General features: G+C 47.6%; 1 protein-coding gene across 3 annotated transcripts in view; it reads right to left on the bottom strand.

Annotated features, from left to right (window-relative positions):
• SSH2 (slingshot protein phosphatase 2) overlaps positions 1-21,086 on the bottom strand; it is a 95,280-nt gene that overhangs the window by 32,659 nt on the left and 41,535 nt on the right. For 2 of the 3 annotated variants that reach the window (XM_027690937.1, XM_027690939.1), the window contains exon 3: positions 1,143-1,246. In XM_027690937.1, the coding sequence (XP_027546738.1) occupies positions 1,143-1,246 (104 nt within the window). Of the gene's footprint in view, positions 1-1,142; positions 1,247-19,915; positions 20,011-21,086 lie in introns of those variants that run through there. The other variant, XM_027690938.1, reaches the window with a different exon arrangement.

Genomic DNA, 21,086 nt, shown 5'->3' with positions numbered 1-21,086 from the left:
AATCAAGACAGGCCAAGAGAAACTTTTAAAAGACTGCTGACTACTTTCACACTAAAGACAATTTCACTTCATTCTCGACCAGAAAGGTCAGCTTTAAATTAAGTTTCAGAGCATTTTCTTTTGACAACTGGTAATTAATGCATCTCACCAAAGTAGTTTGAATGCAAGTATGTGATTAACTGCCTTCTGACTTACACCTTTTCTATAAATATGCTTGTAAACAGATTTTGAGGTAGCCAGACATCAGGTACAGGACTCTGCCAGATGTAGACCTGGATGACAAGTCTGCTGGTCTCAAAGTACAAAGTGATCTACACCTGGAATCAGATCAAATCACGTTTTCCTGGTCACTTCCTGGCAAAGCACATTGACTCCTCCCTCTGTTTCTATTTCTGTCCCATATGCAAAAGTCTGAAGGTTTCCATGTTTTTTTTTTCCTGTCAATTGCTCAATGCAAGGGAAAATCCCCACGCTATCCGATCCCTGTAAAACACCATCACTGATTAAGCACCATAGCCAATGAAAAACAACCTACCCTGAAATGTTTGAGTTCCATTATTCAGGTCAACTTGTCAAAGAGAGTCAAAGCAAAAACACAAATCAAACTTGGAGCAGATAAAGGAGGCGGAATTATAACCAACTCTGTATTACTCACTCTGCTCACACCTCTGAGAAGTCACACTGACTTTGCTCAGAGGTTTCCTCACCCCCACGCAGAGGTAAATATCCTCCTCTCCCTCCATCATAACCGGTTACTTTCGGATTAGGGAGAACAATTACTCATCCCATATCACAACCTCAGGTTTCCCAGTGCAATGCCTGAAGGTTTTCATGCCAACCCTCCCATCCCCCTCTCATACAAAAATCACAGTATGGTATTTTGGGGGGCAGTTATTCTGAAGTCTCCACGATGTCATGACTACTGCCTTCATGTCCCTCATTTTCGCAGGAGAAACAAGAGTTCTGAAACCTTTCCATCTAATCAGCATCAAATAGCACAGCCTTGAGACTGGCAGGTCAGGCTTTAACAAACACCAGGAGCAGCCAGAAATGTGTGTCATGAGGTGAGAATGAACTCAAGAAAAGTGGACTTTGAAATTAGAGGGAACAGACAAGCCCCAGTCATCGATACACCACTTTACCTGCATGTTTGTTGCGCCTGTGACTGATCCTGGGAGTCGATGACCCATTTCCACGTGGCAGGAAAAGAGCTGCACCTTTCACAGTGAGGAAGCTTTCGCTGATACTGCAAGGGGAGAGACAAACAGAGAGTGAGGAAAACCGTCTTGTATTTAAAAGGGAAAAAAAGCAATGAACAAGAGAAGTTCAAGGCACTGAATGCAGGCTCTGTTCTTTTGCAAGGAAGTGATTTAGACCAAATTATTCTGTTGGTAAAGAACTTTCCCCCTCGTGTAAGTGCTGCAAACATTCAAAGCATAACTGAGAACAACACAAGAAGAGAAACACTGAAAAGCAGAACATATGCCTGGTGCCACTCTGCCTGCAGAGGTGGAACCTATGGCTACATTTTGGATTTGGAACTCAAGATGAGACATCCACATTTCTGAACGGTGATGAGCAGAGCGAGCCCACGCACCTCGGTAATTACGGACTCCGTTAACCCCGAGCTTTGTGGTTCAGACACAGCTGATGCCCTGCAGAAACAAATGTCTCCCTTCTGCAGTTAGCCAAAAGAAAATTAGTGTACATAACAGATTAAGAAATCATGAAACTACTGTCTATGAGTTGCATGATAATTAACTCTCAATGACTTATAAATTAAAATCAAAACTGTAATGCTGTTGAAATCAGACACCACTTACTGCCCTGATTTTGCCCTTTCTGAAGTCACATGAGGAGAGAAGTTTGTAAAAAAGGGGCAGTAAAGAATTCCCAGATTCTGAGGAACAGCTGGTATTTTAAGCACATCTTCCAGTAGCTTTCTTGGAGATGCTGTGGTTCGTGGAAAAAGCAAGACACACTCCAGGTTTTGCAATTCAGCCGTCCTGTTGCATACTTGAGGGTTCCTGCTTTTCTCAGAATTGATAAGACAGTCATACAGGCTTTGAAGAAAGCCAGAAGCAATTCTGCAGTCAACAGGATGGCTGATGAATATGGTAAGACAGAACGGGAGAGTCCCTGGCATTGTGCATCCCAGCAGCTCCGTGCCTTGAAAAAGATGTTGGCTTGTCCTTCAACTGAGCAAAGCTTAGGAACTTAATTCCTTTCGCTCCTTAAACAAATATCAAACCTAATTATTTATTCCTTTCCTTTAAGAGACAAGGACTGGGAAATTATTAATAGAGTAAAAAGCCCTGCCACGTATTTTCATTATTTGGGGTTGACTGCTTTAGCAAAGGCTTTGCCAACTACGCTTTTATAGGCACAAGAATTACACAAGCTTGTGTTAAAAAGTTGGATTTCCCTCTAAGCTCAGGCACATTTCTGGGCACCTCTCCATTTTGCTGCTGGGGACATGAAAAAATGAAGTTTTCCAAGCTCCAGCAAAGCAGATGCACAGATTCAAAAAGACCTTTCTAAAGCCTGCAGCACATCCCAATGTTTAGACCGTGCTGTCATACCCTCAGCACTCCTCACTGACAAAGTTTCTCCCAGAAATTTTTTTCTGAAATTGAACCAGATGTCAAACATGCTCTGGATGTTTCAACAAAACAGAATTTCAAAAAGGAGAAAATCACTCATCCCATGTTAAAATGGATCAGAGATCTTTACCTATACTAAAATTAAAAACAAAACATAATAAATTCATTGGGCACACTGAGCACAGATGTTTCCTCAGACTCTTCTCATATTAAAAAATTTGACTCAGCCTTTCCAGCTTTTGGTGACAAATAAATCATCTGAAAGCTCTCAAGCTGCACAGTTTCTTACAGCCTGAACTGGAGTTATCTCGAAGACACTTAAAAAAATAGTAATAGTATTATTAATGATAAAAATAAAATTCTTCTCCTCCCTTTATAATCTCACCACAGAAGAAAACTGTTAAAAGATGTTAGGCTGCACAGAAGGAGAAAGAACTCAACACTCACAGCCACTTTTCACACAGTTTATCAGCAAAGCCAACAACTAATATTAGCAATCCTTTAGCCTGTGCCTGAGGTTCCCCCAGAAGGTGGAATTAGCAACTATTTTTAGTGGATACAGCAGCACGTAGCTGGAGGGCTGGGAGGTTAAAAATCTTCTCAATTCTATCACTTTCTCTTATCACCAGCTCTCAGCCACCGGCCTGGAAAGGAACCAGCGGCAGAACTAAAGAGATTCCCATCAGGTGCATCCTTCCAGGAGGCCACCTTCTCTTCTAAAGCCAGGACAGCCTTGTTTTGGGCCATTAACCACAAGCATTAAATTTGGCTTGGTAAGACTAGGGAAAGGGAATGTGATTTCCCATACAAAGGATTGGAAGAGCTGAAGAATGTGGCAAAGCAGATCGTTCTTGTGGAACGGGGAGGTCAAGCAGGGAGGGCAGCACCTCCCCCAGGGCAGGAGCGAGGGCAGGAGATGGCCATCAGCACTGCTGGGACAAGGGCAAATCTACAGACACAAGAGCCCTGGTCCTTCTGCCAAATCCAGCTCTGGGGACACTGTGGAGATGAGGGCACAGCACAACCTCAGCATCCCCCACCCTGAACTCCCAACACCAAACACACATTGATATCCAGCACAGCACCTCAGCAAAAAACAACAACAATACACACACACACAACCAAGCCCTTGCCCTGAGATTCAAGCAGCACAGAAAATCTTGGGAGGAAAGGCCACAAATTTATAGGAAAGTCCGAGGAGCTCTAATAATAACTACCAGCAAAGTTTAACACTGTCCTTTCAGGAGATGCTTATTTTGGTGCCTGTGATGCACAATAAGGGGAAAAAAGCAATCAATCACTGGCCTGACATCCTCTGTGCCACACAGAGATGGCTGCTCAATTTGGGTCCATCCTGTTTGGACAGTCCCTGCCATGACCTTTCCCAAAAACTCCATATTTCAGGGCAAGATCACCTTTGGATACTACCCCTGAAACAAAAGCAGAGAGGATTCCTTGGGTGGGATGCTAACAGCAGGCTCCACCCTGAGATGCTTCAGAAACACAGAAGGTAGAAAAGATGTGTGTGAAAAGGGCAATTAGGGCTCAAAACAACCCTCACGATGTGGGACTGTGCTCACCACACCAGCAGAGCTGTGCTGCCATTCACTACTGATTCCACCCTGCTGACAGCTCAATGGCTCCCAAGTGTAACCTGGGCTTTGAAGTACTCCACAAAATCGGGTTTGCCAGAGCCTGCAGGAGCTTCAATGCTCTTTGAAACTATCTCCTGGGACAGACTGGGTGTTAAAAGACACTCAACGTGGGAGAAGTTGAGCCCAGGACAGCAGAAGACAAAGAGCCAACTTGGCAGAGGTAACAAAGCTGAGCTGTGTTTTATCAGCACACCAGGCTCGTCATCAGTCCTCTGGACTGCACAGGGCTTTCTTCTGGAGCAGACTTACTCGGGACATGCCTATAAAGGAGTAATTAAATCCATAAGCACTCCTCAGCACCACTGCTGGGGGGAAAAAACCCCTTCTGTTCCATGTTCAGCCTGCTCACTTCTGCAGTGAAGCAGCAGCCCCAAGGCCACCAGTGATGTGCTATTTGTAATTCCCTGCTCACTGGGAAGAGAACCAACACAAAGCAGAAAATTTAAGGAACTCCTACGGAAATCGCTACTTGTACCGATTTTACTCCCAGGTAGAAAAGATTTTGTAGAAACTGTACAAGTCACATCAGAACTATTTAAAGCCCTTTGCACAAAAAGCACGGACATTCCCCTCAGAAGACTCCATTTCTAACAAGCATTAACAGCAGGAAACAGAAGTGATTCCTGCACTGCCTGACTTGCTGCCCAGGGGCTGAGCTCCCCGTGCACGAGGAAAACACTGCACAGCTCATACCAAATTCTCATTATGCTACAAAATGGGATCCACATAGAACTTACAGATGGCAAACAAACAGTAAATACCTTCCCAGCTGTTACCCTGCACAGCTCTGTTCATGAACTGCAAGGACATAACACCAACAAAGTGGTCTGAAGACACAAAAGTGTTACTGGTTTAGGGACTATGCCAAAGTGATGCAATAACAGGAATCACTGGAAGCTTTGCCATGACCCTCCTGGATGATGCCTTCCATTGGAGGGGCTGCTCGGCTGGGGAGCTGCCCCACCTGCCAGGAGACAGGTGAATCTGCACCACCCACCAGTTTCGATGAGAAATTCTCAGTCCTCAGTGTAAATTACTCAAAAAGAAACCTTATAGTTTTCTTTTGAATCTGTTGCATAGAGGAAGAAGAGAAAACCTTTTTAAGAGCATGGCAAGGAAAGCAAGGAGGCACCTGAGCAGCTGCTGGCAATGTTTTATCCTAATAAACACTTAATTAAGTTATTGTGAGCCTGAGGACAACTTTCCAAAAGTCGGCTCTACTTACTCATCAGAGCAGCTCCTTTACAGCAGGCTCTGTCCTGTCCAGCCCAGCCCTTAGTCAGGCACTTGCCAAGTAGCACAACCAGAGAGCTGGCACCGTTCCCTGACAGGAGTTCTTCCACCATGTCCCCCTGCACAGCGCACAGGAACTGGTCAGTGCAGTGAGGAGCAAAGCTCCCCGTGCTGTCACCTCCTCACAGCCATGCCCACAGCACACAGGCACTGCAGGGAGGTCATGAACCCCAGCCCTGTTCCCCTCTGTCCTTAGAAGAAACAGGGACGTTAAAAAGTGATGGTAGAGGAAATGAAGATTTCAAGGTACTTCACATTTGAACAAAGTCCACTAACTGTATTATTTACAGAAATATGAACATGATTTCTGTCAGCTGTAGGTATTTATTAAGCAGAACCCTGTAGAAAAGTGCTCTGAAGCAGCATCCTAACACAGCTGGGAGACTACTCTGGGATTTCAATGCCAACCCTAGCTTGAACTGCAGCTCCCCATGACAAGAGAGTTGTGGAGTTACCCCAGACACTTCCAACTCCAGAGTGAAAAGAGATTTCCCTAAAGGGCATCTCTTGGAACACAACCACCACCCAGCACAAGCTCTACAAACACAAGACGCTGCCTGGCAGAATTGGGCACCACTAGGAAGGGATTCCAGTCTCCAATCCATTTGCAGGACATACCTTTCTCCCCAGCAGCTGCTCAGACCAAAGGTAAATAAAAGAAAAGCACTGCACTGATGAAAGCAGACAGGCCTGACAGTAAGGAATTACACAAGTTAACCCTGGTGTTGACTAACTGGGATGATCAGCAGCCCAAGTCTTCAAAATGGGAAGTGTCAATGCAGACTAAAGCACTGGGGACATCAGTCAGGACTCCGCGCTACCAAACGCTGCTCACGTGTGCAGGGAAAGGCAGCCCCTGTCTGAAGAGCCAGCAGCTAAACAGGACAGGGAAGAGATGCAGTACAGAAGGTGTCTATCAGGAAGTGAAACAAAATCGTGTACCCAACTCCCTGTTGTCATTTTTGAGCCAGGCTGCTCGCTCAAGAGTCCCCCAACATTCTGCCCTAACACGAGCAGCCAATGCTGCCTTGCACATCTGCACTCAGATCTACCATCCTCCTTTAATCCACGGGCTGCAAAACACAAAACCAAGAAGAAGACCAGAATTCCAAGGCTGGCAGGAGTGCACAGCAGGAGTCAATACTGAGCTCATTCCAGAGGCTGTGGAGCCAGGAGTGGAAGGAGGGAGAGAGGGCAGCTGGGGACACGAGAGCAAGCTCTGGAGCGGCCAGGACGCTCCCTGCACGGGCAGCAATTCCCCCACAGTTTGCTGTGCCTGCTGGGGAAGAAGTTACAGGAGGGCAGGCCAAGCAGCCTGCTGGCTTTTTCAGCACCTCAAGCCACTTCCCTCCCTCTTCCTGCTCTCCCTCCCAAACTGGCTGTTTCCCTTCCTCCACAGGCAGGCCCGGGGCCTGGCATCACACCTGCTGCAGGAGCAGCTCTCGCTGCCAGCCTCCCACTCACTTCCCCTGCCCACAAGAAAAGTCCTGGTTAATAACCCAGCAGTCCCCCAGCCAAGGGTGCAACAGCAGCTGGGTTCACAGCTGGATTATGTGCAGCCTGGCAGCCCAGGGCACTTCTCCATCAAACCACCAGACAAGAGCACTGCACTCCTCCAGCATCCCTCCCCTGAGAAGCACCTCTTTCACCTTCACTGTAGTTTGTTTTTCAACAAACAACACCCCTACTTCCCTTGTTTACTTTTTAAAGCACTGTTTAATAACTGCCAACAGCATTAATGAATTAAGTAGAGGGAAGCAATGTTTGGCTTCCAGTTTAAGCCTTTGCTCCCAGACAAGTGCTGAAGGCACCGTTTCTCTTCACACAGAGGCCAGATCTAGAGCTGTGTAAAGCACAGTACCACGTACTAATAAAAATCCCCACCAAAACCCTACCACAACAACAGGGAAATGGAAAAGGCAAAGATAACTCAGGACTGCCCTGCAGTGACATTTGTATTAACAGGGTCAGCTGGCAGCACACACAGACATGTCCAGGCTTCTCTGATACCCAAAACAGAAACAAACCCAGTGCTGAGCAAAACAAGGGCCACGACTTACCGAAAAAGGATTCAGCAGAGGTGACACCACCGAGGGCAGGGAGAGAAAGGGGAAGTGGTTCTCCACCAAAGGCCATCTCTTGCCACTCAGCACTTTTGCAACTTAAGAAACAACCAGAGGAGAAAAACAAAGCAAGCGTGGGAACCTACTCAGGCTCAGAGGTTTGACGCAAACTGCATTTTTAACAACATCTGCATTTGTGCCTTTTTCTTTTTTTTAAGAAGGAACTGTCTGCAGGCACTTCCTCTGCTCCAAGGTGGGGCTCCCTGGAGAGAGAACTCAGCTGCAATGACACAGGCAGGCATCACCACAGAAAGATCTGCAATGCCAACCGTTACTCATCTGCATGAACTGATGTACTGATCCCTTCTCACCATCACCAAGTCCCCTTTTCCCTTCCTTTGGGCTTCAATATGGGCATATTCTGAAGCCAAACTAAGACAATAGGAAAAACTCAGAGTTTGCTAGAAGACAGCCAAAGGCGAGGATGATGGGTGTGAATCTGAACTCCCAAAGGCCTTTTACTTGCTCCAAGTGAGGAGAGAATTTCTGGTAAATTCAAAGAGAATTTGCCAACTTGCCAAAGGGAATGGTGATGAGCATGGCTGTGTCTGCAAGTGAAGTGTGTCTGTGTCTGCTTCAGATACATGAAACAACCACAGTTAGAAAGTTTCAGAGACTGAGTCTAACCAGCCTCGGGTCATCCCACCAGGCTGAGGGGAGCACTGATACCCACTCAACACTCGAATGTGTTACCAGTCTACAAGTCAAGCCCTCTGCTGGAACAAACCATCACGCACATGCCATCAGGGCTCTTCTGCCACCAGAACCAATTACTGAGCTACAGAACCCACTTTGCAAACTTCAGTCAGAGCCTGGGCAGCCTGGGTATGCTGGAGAGAGCAGCGGTGTCCTCTGGAGACCGCACAGACGACGACAGCTCCGGGCTGAGAAACTTATCCCTGCCAGAAACTCATCCCTGCCTCGCTGCCAGCAAGGGGAGCAGCAACAGCTGCTGCTTGCAGGCGAAGTTTTCAGCCCACGCAGCTGCACAGCGCCGAGACAAACCCAACCACCTGCAGCATTCCTCTGCCTCCCAGTGCCCCCAGCCTCGCTCTGCAGGGCTGAGCTGACCTTCCTATCAAATGTATTCCCTCGCAGGCAGGGCTGGGATTGATTTGTCACAGGCAAAAGAAAGCAGATTGGGTTTTAAGCCGGACAACATTTTATAGTTTCTGATAAAACTCAAAGTCCACATGGGTTTCCTGTTCCCCTCACGTACTCCCGGCCTGTGGATGAACCAGCTAAACATATAAACTCCTAAAGTAAAGGCAAAGCACGGGCACCAGCTGTCTCCTCTCCATCCCACCTGGCAGAGCTCAGTGCTGCTTCCCCCCAGCCCTGTGCCCATGCCTGTGCCGACAGCTCCGGATTAGGTTTCACTGGGCTGCTGCTGAGCGCGTGCTCATACAGTAACTCTCACATAAACCCCCCCCCAGACACTTCATGCCGAGTCCATCCCTCTTGCTTCCTGCCAGCGCTCAGCAGCCTCAGAAGGGACCAACATGCCGAGGTTGGGCAGCTCTCAGGGTGGGGGAGATGTGCCGAGTGGAGTTTCAATTGCCGGCAACGCCAAAACGCAGCACGGGCTGGGACACTCCGCTGACGCCGGATCATCAGGTAATGTCTTATTTCAGGGAATACAAACCTGGGAACAGGCTGTGTGAGTCACCATGGCAATGAGGAAGACAGTTAAGCAAGGATGGAGGGAAGGTATCACAGAGCATTTTCCAGGCAGCACACTAATAAAAAAAGTTTTATTGCCCATCTCCCTGGCTGTGCAACACTGAGGGAGGCCCAGCAAGCCACGTGTTGGTGGCCCACGTTCAGCCTCCCAGCCGGCTCCGGATAATCTATCCAGAGAGAAGGAAAAAGATTCCAAAAAGCAACAGCAAAACAAGTTGTGCAAACAAAGCTCTGATGTCTCTGGAATTCAAGACTGAAGATACGCGCAAAATCGTTCTTCCTGCAGTCCGACCACGGCAGCTCACGGACTAGAAAGGGGGTGGCTCACACAATTAGGATGCTGATTAAGAAATCCAGGCACTCGGTGTTTACAGAAGAAATCTGATTCTGTGCAGTTTTTAAAGCCAGAGACCCAGACCGGAAGTGAGACCATGAAAGGAATTTGTTTTACATGATAGTCCCCAAAGGCTTCCAGGTCTCCAAGTCAAGACATTCCCAGATTAAAGGTCTACATGACATTCTTGTTGTGGTATATACTGTTTAAACATCCTTGGGCATTTTTAATGCATACCACTGGGTTCACAGAGCAGGACAGCGATACCCAGGAGAACACTCCACAGCGTTTTACCACCACGTGCCACACTCCTGCCACCTCAGTCTGTCCAAAGCGAGCCAGTTGCTGTGTACCAACAAAATGCTTTCACAAATATGTTCTTAAAAACACTTTAATCGACGTGAGAAAACTTCATAAGGGGAATCTATCGCATCGAGGATCAGAGAAAAATAACCAGCAGCTTTTTGATTAGCTGTCCTCAGGAAGAACAGCCCTCTGATTGACATGTACTTATCTTTTTTCCCTCCAAATTAACACAGTCCATGTTGATTATCTTTAAACCACACAATAATCTCCTCTGCCACCAAAGTTTGAAAGTGTTGCCTTCATACACAGCACATTTCTTTTTAAACCTTAAACAACAGCTGACAGACCCCTGAGCAGTTGGTTAGCAACCAGGTCTCTACGCACCATACTGAAATATGTTTAAGACAGGATATTTTATAACTAATTTTTACTCCCATCTCCCTGCACGTCACTGTCACAGACCTGACCATGTTTGGCCTGACTGGCAGTGCCCTGCAAGAAGGACTCCTCAGCTTTAAATACGACTGTAACACAAGTCACAGGAGACACTCTGAGGTCAACATACTGTCCCTCCCCACTGCAGCCAAGTCCAGCGTCCCCTATATTTAGACAAAGTATGTCCAGCACTTTACAGATGGAAGGGGATCACTGACTTGCCTGAACCATGGCCAGTGCTGGCCCTTGGAGCAGAACCGTGCCAGGACTCGGCTCTGCAGCCACCCCAACCAGGGCATGGGACAGAGGAATTACGCTGGGGAAGCTGCCTGGCTCTGATCACAGCCTTGCTGCCTGCCCTCAGTAAATACATTAACAGACCCCTGTAAATAGAGCACCAAAACAAGGACCACTCTGTCTCTACACAAAGAAATCAATGCTGAATAATAAGCCTTTTCCTCTGTGCTAAAAAGAAGCAGATGCTTGTTTACCAAAAGCATCAAAAATCATCAAGAGGCTGTTGGATTTGACTCATAAAAATATAGAAGGAAGTTATTTGTTCAGTATTTTAACTTCTGCTGCACTCAGCACTTTCAATTTTCTCTCATTTTTTTCTGCATCCTCCCCATGCACGAGGGGTGTTTGATCCCTGAATGACAGTTTCCAGCAGGAACAGTAAAATCGGTTTAGGAACGACTGTCCCTTTAGATTAGCAAAAAGGACAGTCAGCAGTAGCCAGTGATGTGAGATGGTTTGTGAACTGTTTCAGAGAGAACTGCCACGTCCCAGGTTTCTTTCAATAGGTTTTGATTTAAAATTGGAAGTCACAGGGAGCTTTACCTGTTGTGCTGATACAGCCCATAATTGGGCTATTGATCTGCTCCCCCTGGCAAGTACACCAGAGACCTCATTTTATGGAATAGGGAAGCTGCAATTAATGGAATACAAAATTTAACATGGCTGTAAATAATAACTTGAAATTTTAATCACTTAGAAGTGAGAAAACATCAAAGACAAAGGATCCAACTTTATAGCTGGAATAGTTTAATGGATTCTGTGTCTTCAAGGCAACACTCGGGACAGTTCTTTGCACAAGCAAGGTCAGTACAAACTTCAGACTCAATTTAAAGTTGCAAACCAAAGAATAAACACAGCATCCCTTTGGGTTAAACAACCCAGCACCACAGGGGATGAGGTCCCTCATCCTTTAAGGACAGGCTGTTCCCCAGGTGAGAGGCTGCCTGTTCTGGGGGCTCAGAGCACAACCTCCCCCCAGCACAGCACACCTACCCCAGCAGCAGCCACAAGAAACAGTGACAATCAGCCTCCAGAGCCATCAGGAAAAGCTCTCCAAATCAGACCATGAGATATAATTATGATGCCTTTCAAAATGCAAGCTCAGCATCACTTTCCAATCCAACTCTTCCCCCCGCGGATGTTACAAATTCTTCCTGGAGACAACATCCCTTGTGACTCTGCTTTTTCTTTTGGTGCTCTGAATAGGGATCAGCTTACCAGGAGTCCTTTATTCCCGAAATAATTTCCATTAATCACTCACCATACACCACTTTAAACAGAAGCTGACAGACTGTGGGATGTCTAACAGCAGCACAGCATCTCCCAGCTTAAATAAAGGCTGAAATGAAGGGCAGCCCAAGAGGCAAAAGGAACTGGGAGGTTTCTATGCAGCAGACAAGCAAACTTCTTCAAACCACTCTTGAAAATTGCAATGTTTTTATACAGCTACTTTAAATAAAAGCAGGGAAGCAGTACTGTTTGAACCATCCACTCTTCACGGTATATGCTCACAAAAAAAGTAAATTAAAGGAAACACAGCAACGTGCACCATTTTGAAACATCACCCTACAGTTTTGCATTTGTGATTCCTCAGCACAGCTGCAAATTAACCAACTCTTTTAGCACCTTAATGCGACTTTCACTTGCAGGAGATGTCAGTGCTTTGCTTCAAAATGCATTTTAAGGAGTTTCAACATAAAAACTCTGCAAAGTTTTGCTGACTAAGACTCAGATTGAAAACACATTATTTAAAGTTTTATTTTACAGGAGTTTGAACTCTGAAGAGTAGAGATTCCAGATGTGTTTATCCCTGCAAAAGTCAGGTGCTAAATTTCAGCAGAATTAGCACTTTAAGCACTTTGGCAGCCAATTTTCTGTGGTTAACTCAGGTCTTCATATTTCCTAAAAGCATGGAAAACCCTTTAAAAACCACACATTAAAGTAGAAAGACCAACAGAATACTAAATGCTGCTGCGTAACACAGATCCAGAGAAGTTTTTAACAAGAACACAGTGTACTTTAGGGAACGGGCTCTTAAACGGCTTTTAAAGAGGTTCCAGAATAGATATTTGCTGAATTTCAAGCTAGAGAGCCTCTCATAAAACATATCATGATGTACTTGAAGGAACTAAGGACAAAAAAGTCAGGAAGATTACAGTGGTGTCAAGGTTTTGCTCTGGTGACTGTGCTGGGAACCTGGTTGGTGGCCTGTTCCATCTCCTTGATGTCCTGCTGAGCAGACCCTGCCCTCTGAAACGCTGAAAGCAGCATCACCCACCTCTGGGAGGGACGTTGGTATCACCCCTGCTTGCCATGGAGGCACACCGATAATCCTCCTTTGCCTTCTTGCAACTTTCTCGTTGTGGCAAACCAACAGGAGGGGTAGAAATGGTGCTGACAAACGATTTGTTTTTATTTAGACTAACTGGCTTTCGGTCTTTGCATCACAAAGGAATGCAGCTGTTCCACTCTGCATTTGTTTTTTTTTTGATTTCTCTGTCTCTTTTACAAAGCAAATAAAGGGGGGAAAAAAACAAAACCCAAAAACAAACAAACCACCCCTAACAATAACAAAGCTGGTGACAAACTCTTGACACGCCACCACGCAACAAGCCCTAAAGAAACATAAACAAACCAAACAACCAAAAATCCCCAATGAACCTCCCCCCCCTCCCAATTCTGGGTTCATTTTAATTCAGCATCGAGTTGCAGAAAGCAAATAGGAGACTAACAGGAAGACAAAGGTAAGACTAATGATAGCTTTTCCCATCTGGAGCGTTGTGCAAATGAGGCACCCCCTTAAATTATGACCTGACAAAGGTAATTTATCATTTGCTAATAAAAATGACCCTACTCCTGTCCCACCTGCCATTTGGAGTCTCACGAAACACCAGCAACACACCCAGAGCAGGGCCTCCCATGCCTGTCTGTCACCTACAGGTGGCTGAGCCAAGACACAGGTAACAGCCCACTCCAAAGCAACCCACTGGGATGCTGTAAGAACAGAGGCTGCAGGGCAACAAGAGGCTCAGGTGAGCAAATCCATTCTCTCCACACTGGCAAACAAATCACAGGGAGAGAGAAAATCCAGCGCAGTCCATTATACACAATAACACCCCTGTACAGACAAGAACCGGCCCACGCTGGGCACCTCGACACAATTCTGGACCCAGGGATGAACTTACTCCGATCCAGCTCGGTGCCTCCACAAGAGCCATCCTGCCACAGCCAGATGTAACAGATCTGCACTCTTCCAGTGAAAAGGTGGAAGTTTAACAGTGTGACCCAGCTGCCGACCCCCGGTGCTCCCGAGGAGATCCCGGGCAGGAGGCAGCCCCGCAGGTGGGACAGTGTGGAGCTCACTGAGCCTTTGTGAGAAGTGTGTGAACAAATGAAGGACTTTGCTAATAAGTGACAAGGATCATTTGTTTAAAAGAAAGGACTAAACCATTTCTGGTTCAGCAGTCTGGGTTTAGCCTACTTGTAACAAAGGTGTTTTGAGCAAAAGCATACTGCTTAAATGGCTTATTGCAAGTAAACCCAGAGAGCCCAAAGGGCTGAATACAATGTTGATGAGGGGCAGATAAGTACTGGATAAACAGGAATATGCACTGAATGAGGAGCCTGTGGCCTCAATGTACCTAGAAATGCCCAAATTTAGACAACTGCCAAGGCCAAGCAGTCTCAACCCTACACAGAGGTCTCTCCAGCTGGATTCCTGTATCACCCCCAGCCTTCACCAACTCTGGAGTTTGTCTTATCATTTACCTCTACAGGCTTTTCTCCTCCCCAGCCTCCCTCCTCTGCAGGCTGATGTTCCTGAACCAGAAAACTCCTGTTTGTCACAAAACACTTGGTTAATCCCACACAACCCAGCAGCAGGTGGCTACAGAACAACTACTGCCAGTCTCCAGTTCCCTCCCAAGTTGCTCAATTCAGGCTCTGGCCCAGGTGCACATGAAAAGCGAAGGGGTGTCTTCAAAATACTTCAGTAAAGGCACAAGCATTCAGAATTAAGGACAGGAATGAGTTTTGTTCCATGTGTTTGTGAAAATAAGAGCATTCAACCAGCTGCTATGAAACAGCACGGCTGGAAACTCAAGTTGCAGATTTGCTCTGTACACAGTACATCCATTACACTGGAGAAAAATATTTGCTGAACTAGTTTTAAGCCCATACAGGCTGATAATTTAAATGCTGTTTATCAGACCAATGCAGAGGAGACAACAGCTCTTCAGAGCCTACTGCAGAATGGGATGCAGAATTTTAAACTTTCTCTGACCCCACAAACACTACTTAGAAGAAACATTTCAAGAAAGTTAGCCTGAAGTTATTTAAAAAACAATGAAGCAATATTTTAACCAGGGGCTCTGTGATAAAGGTACAAGGAAGTACAGTCCTGCAAAAAAATCCCAGCCAGCCCACTCAATAGCCCCGAAAGGTCTTTTTCTGCTGATAATCTCACTGGGGTCCTTCTGCTTTGAGGTCTTTAGAAAAATCCCAAGCATTTCCAGAGACAGGAACATCTGCAGATGTTTCCAGACAACACAGAACCTCAGAGGCAACTCTACCATTCACAGCCTTTTAAAACATTAATTTGGCAGCCCAGCAGCGTGGGCTTCCTAACTAAAACACATTGCTTGAAAACGGGTGGTGGTGTGGGGGGTTTGTCCTTGGAACACTGGTTTTGATTTTATGTCCGATAACCATCTCTTGTCTCTCTTCCAACCCCTACCAGGAAGGATCGGTGAGACAAATACCCACAGCTTCCAGGGGAATAAAAGGAAAAGCCAAACAGGAAAAGGAGTTATGAACAATACAGCCCTGGCTTAGTTAATGATCAACTCTGCACACACCATACTACTTTTACCCAAATACCACAACCTATTTGAATAGAGTTTTTAGGAATCAGTGGGTAGTTAAGAGGCCTCTTAAGTGTTGCATTTGTGTTATCAAAAGCAGCAAAGAAATAAAAAAGATGAGAAATCCCCGCCGACTCTGCTCTGTCAACAGGAAGCCCATCCAGTGTGCCGGGTGAGCTCAGCTGCGTGGAGGGGTGGGCAGGAAGGGTAAGGGGTCAGGTTCCCCTGCCTGCACATTCCCATCACATCCCTTATGGAGCACGAGGCTGCCTTCTGCAGCCGGACAAACCCTCAGCACACAATGGAGAACACAACTGCTGTAGCCCATCCTGATCCTACCAGCCCCTGCATGAGACCAAGAGCTAATCAACTGCTTTCTGTATTGCAAGCACCTCCAACCAGAGCGACCCTCAGCTCTTAAGGCAACTTCAGCAAGAACTGATAGCGGTAACTGGAATCACTCTGCTGATCTTCCAGTCCTTAGAGCAGCAGTTTCCAAGCTCAGCTCTTAAATATCATTGACTCTCAGCACAATGGTAAAACACTCACAAAAGCTACAGCGCTTTACGACGGCACAGAAGCAATTAAAGATTTCCAATAACACGCTGCTCAGAGGATTGCGGTCTAATTGCTGAGCGGTCAAGGTTTTTGGCAGCAATAACACTGTAAGGAGATAAAAAGGTTTCCTATATGAGAAATAAATAAATATACAGCTCTCCAAACAATGGCAGCAGCAGCCACACACCTATCTAAGTTCCTGACTCGGCACTTGGCATAATTCAAGATTAGGTGGTCATGAAATTTTCTAACATAGAGGCCACGGGTGCATGACAAAGGTAAATGAAAGGGGTGGGGAAGGACAAGGGCCAAGCAGGCTGGGCACAAAGACAAGTTACAACACTGAGGTGGCAACACAATGAGCCCGAATTACCCGGTGTTGTAATTTACTGCACAGTTTGTAATTACCTGCACAGCCTGGAACTTCCTCTTACACTGTAAAGTGTGGTTTCTTCACACTACGCTGAAGGGCTGTCACTTAGAGGAAAACTGATTATGGGAGGGAGCAACAGGCTGCTAAGCCAAGTCTGCAAGGACATTTTGTGGCTACTTACTGCTGAAAATAATTCTGTTTAACTTGTGGGGTTTATTTTTTTTCCCTAAAAAAACCCTGTCGTGGTTTTTTTCCATGATAAACCCACAACACTGTGAAGAAACTGCCTACTCTCTCTCTCTCTTCTTTTTTCCCCCTAAAGTTTAAAATACTTATAAAAACTATGAGTTAACAGCTTATAATAGAAAACAGACTGATATGTTGCAAGCACGAGAACCATGGAGAGCAGTGAGCAGATTCAAGTTTTTAGATCCATCTGGCTCCCGAGTGTTGGAGGATGGAGGAGTAAACAGTACAGGAGAGCTTTAACATGTGCTCGATGTGCACCCAGGGAGGGCTCAGGCTGGCAGAAAGGGAGCCCAGGCAGAGACAGAAGTGTTTAAACACAACAAAAAACGCCCAAAAATGCCAGGGGGATGAGGGCACCAGAGTGAGGTGGTTAATCCTCAGGTTCAAAACATGCCTCTGCACCTTCAGGCCCCTCTCCCTGGCTGGACACTGCCTGGTGGAACTCGGCCACGGTCTCACAGGAAGGATGTGGTGCAGTGGGAGCAAGAGCCGAGCCTTCCCAAATACCAAGTGAGTGCCCTGACTGCTGTGTCACCCTGCTTTGCCACTGAGATAAAAGAGGAAAACTGGGTGACAGAGGAATCCGGCATTATCAGAGGGACATGGAAAAACCACTTCAGGGACACCAGCAATGAATTAAATAACTAAAACTTGGCCAGAAGCAGAGGAAGCAACTCTAGGCAGGAAGAACCGATCCATGGCAATTTCTCCACGTTTCTTGTTAAAAATTCTTTGATATTTGCAGACTGCCTGAAGATTTGCTTTTTTCCTTCTATTTTTTCCTCAGCTGCCTTAGAGTTTTAGTAGACCAAATTAAATTTTGAATCCTACACACAAGTAAACTGGTAAATCAGCAGAATTCCCCCTAGATTCAATGAGAGCAGCAAGACTTTCTGGAATGGGTTACAACTATAAATTCTGAGCGTTTTGATAAACACAAGTCTCCCGGACATTATTTGAATCCTTGTGAACCTGAAATGAATTAGACCCAGACCAGCTGACTACATTACTGTCTAAAAGCGTCAACACAAGAGTAATTTCTGCTGATCTCTGAAAGTCAGAGCTGATCAGCCAAATACATCTACTAAAGAATACACTGAAACAGAAGTTTCTGATAATGTTTGGGTCACCACTGCCCTTCCCATTCCACAGAGAACACATTTTTAGCATAGCGAACAACTAAATCTGGATTTTTAGGCCTTGCCCACGATGAAATAAGGACATCCAATATTAATCAGCCTCTGTGAACTTGTAACTAGGAGCATAAACTTTAAAAATTGGCCTTTATTACACCAGACCGAAAGCCACAGCACTGTCCTGATTGAGAACACCAGGAAAATATTAATCCAGTGTTCAGCCTTGTGAGAACACTTATGTGTGGGCCAAAGGCTCTGTCATTCTCATGCTTATTAATCTTCCCTTCCAGAAGGCAAAGGACAGCGTAAGCTCCTGTGATAACTCTGTTATCTCTCTCCCCAGAAAAGGAAAGGGTGGCCCTTCCAACCCAGAGCCATTTAAACTACCACAAGATCCTCCACCACAGGGATACGTGCGGTGGAGGGAGCAGAGACAAGCAGTATTTCCCCTTTCTTTTGATCCCTTTCCATACAGTCTCCAACTGTGGGTTAAGTGTTTGAGTGGTGTATAAAACAAACACCTTAAAAGCACTTAAACTGTTACCTGGCTACCTGCTCTAGCTCGGTAAATCACCCAGAGCTCTAAGGAAATGTTCCAGCCTAGAGCGTGTTGGGTTTTTCTCCACAATTCCAGAATTACTGCTACTTCCCAACGCCCAGGGTATATCCAGTTTGCATTCCTGCCTCCACAGAACAGTTCAGGTACATCCCTGTTAAACCCACGTTATCAGCAACCGCAGGGAAAGCCGTGGTGTTTACAGGCAACAGTGTGAGCGGAAAAAAATTACTAACTACAAACATTTTGGGCTGAGTATGAAAGGCTCAGAGAGACTTAACTAAACTGATTACCAACTACTGCAGTGATTGCTAATGCTCACAAAGGAGGCCACAGAGTCCGGGGACTCATTTCCATATCAAGCCTAAGCAGAGATATCTACTAAAGACCTCGTAAGTGCAAAGCAGCTGCAATTCTAGTAGGAGCTTCTTGCGACAAGAACACAGTTCCAGGTGGGACCCAGCATTTATCCTACTATCTTGAAGTCTTTCATGATGTTTCCAAGAGATAAAATAGTCTGCTAGCTTCTTTAAAGAAATATCAAGCATGGCTAGACCACAGCGACTATCTCTCTGAACGCCTTATCTACCACCCCATAGCTGCCATTTCCCTCCTTAATCCTTCCAGCCAAACCCCACGACTCAGGCAGTCGCTGTTAATTGTCTATAAATTAAATGATTATTCGTATCTGCATTTCAAAGGGGGGTGCGCAGCTGCGGAGACTGATTTTTCCAAGCGGCTTAGTGTGGGGCACAGAGACACTCTGCACTTCAGAACTGCCCAAGACTGACAGCACTTAAAAACTGGCACCAGCTCATGTCTCTGCCTTGTGACCCGCAGGTGCTGTCTCAGACCTGCAACACCCCAGCCCCGCAGTCCCTCTCTGTCGCCTTGAGATAAGCCAAGACATCAAATAAAGGGGCTAATCTCTGCTTTAAGCCCAAAAGACGGCCAGGGCACACGGGCAGGGGAAGGCAGCACCCCGCTCTCAGCGCCCAGCCTGGCTGAGGGTCCCGCACCGGCCCCGCACGGGGGAACCGGCGGATCCGGCGACAGGAAGCGCAGCCCCGAGCTCCCGGGCAGCTCCCCTGTAACACTTTTCGAGGCGCTCAGATGGCACCAGCAGTACTTAAAGTGAAAAAAAAGAAATCAGGGAAGCGAGCGGGGAGCGAGCAGCGGCCGCCCCGCGGTGCCGGTGCCTCTCGCCGCCTCCCGGCAGCGGTGCCGGCTCCGCGGGCAGCGGAAAGTTTGCCCGGAGGCAACGTGCGGCTGAGAGAAGTACAGAGAACGGGGAGAGCGAGGAGACGGGAGAGTGAGGAGAGGGGAGAGAGGGGTGAGCGGGGAGAGCGCAGCGCAGGCGGCGACCCCGCACGCCCGGGGAGCCGGGGCAGGCGGGGCGGCACCGGGGAGGGGAGCAGAGGGGAGGCTCGGCGGCGTGTGCCCGGTACTCACATCTGGGCGATGGCGCCCTGCGAGATGACGGCGTTGTCGGAGAAGTAGGGGATCATCGCTCCCCGGCGCAGCGGCCGCCCCTGCCCCGCGGCATCGGCCCCGCGCCCCGCTCTGCCCCGCGCCCGCCGCACCGCCCCCGCCCCGCCCAGCGCGCAGCCGCGGCCGAGGGGCGGGTCCGGGGCCGGACACGCCCACAGACACACCCACGGCCCGCACGTGGCGGCTGCGGGGACTGGCGGGAGCGGGACAGGGGACACGCGGGACACGGACAGGAAGCAGGGACACCCAGAACAGGGACACCCAGAACAGGGACACGAGGGACAGGGAGCAGAGACAGGCAGGACGGGGACAGGCGGGACGGGGACAAGAAACAGGGACACCCAGAACGCGGGACAGGGAACGGGGACAGGGAGCAGAGACGCAGGACGGGGACAAGAAACAGGGACACGCAGGACGGGGACGCACGAGACGGGGACGCGCCGGACGGGCACAGGGAACAGGGACACGCGGGACAGGGACAGGCGGAATGGGAACGGAGCAGGGACACGCAGGAGGGGGACATGCGGGACAGGCGGAATGGGAACAGGTAGCAGGGACATGCGGGACAGGGACAGGCGGGCGGTCCGCTCCGCTCAGGGGTGGGGGTTTGCGTGGCGGGTGTGCTGGGTTTTGTGTTTTCCGTTCCCTTTCCCCCCTCGTTTTCTCCCCCCAGATCTAGGCCGGGGAGGCTGCACGTTCCGAAATCAGGTTTGTAGCGGCAGCACATCAAAAGGTGTTTTGCGAAAAGGCAGTCAGTGACGACTCGGGTGCTTAGGAAACGACCTTAATTTCTCTCCTGCAAGAGACGGAGGGAAGAGTTCTTGGCAGTAACTTTCATATGCAGAGACTCGACAACTCAGTTTCTGCCAAAGGAGAAGAGAAGCAGCTGCCTTTTAGTGCTGTTTAATCTTTAGCTTCATCACCCCTCAAGAGAAAAGGAAGAAAGGAAGTTATTTAGAACAAAAATCTTGTCCTCTGGCTGCTGGGAATTCAGATCTTGCAGCGCGAGGGAAACTTAATACAGTTTTCCACTGGGGAGAGCCGGGGGCAGCGCACTCGATCCCACCCTGCACTGCCCATCCCACATCGGAATTCTCCAGCCCCTACACCCACAGTGCAGGAGAACAGCCGA

This window comes from Neopelma chrysocephalum, unplaced genomic scaffold (assembly GCF_003984885.1).
Source record: "Neopelma chrysocephalum unplaced genomic scaffold, ASM398488v2 Primary Assembly neopelma1_82, whole genome shotgun sequence".
Lineage (NCBI taxonomy): Eukaryota > Metazoa > Chordata > Aves > Passeriformes > Pipridae > Neopelma > Neopelma chrysocephalum.
The sequence above is the reverse complement of the archived record's forward strand: the minus strand, read 5'-3'. Positions and strand labels throughout refer to the sequence as shown.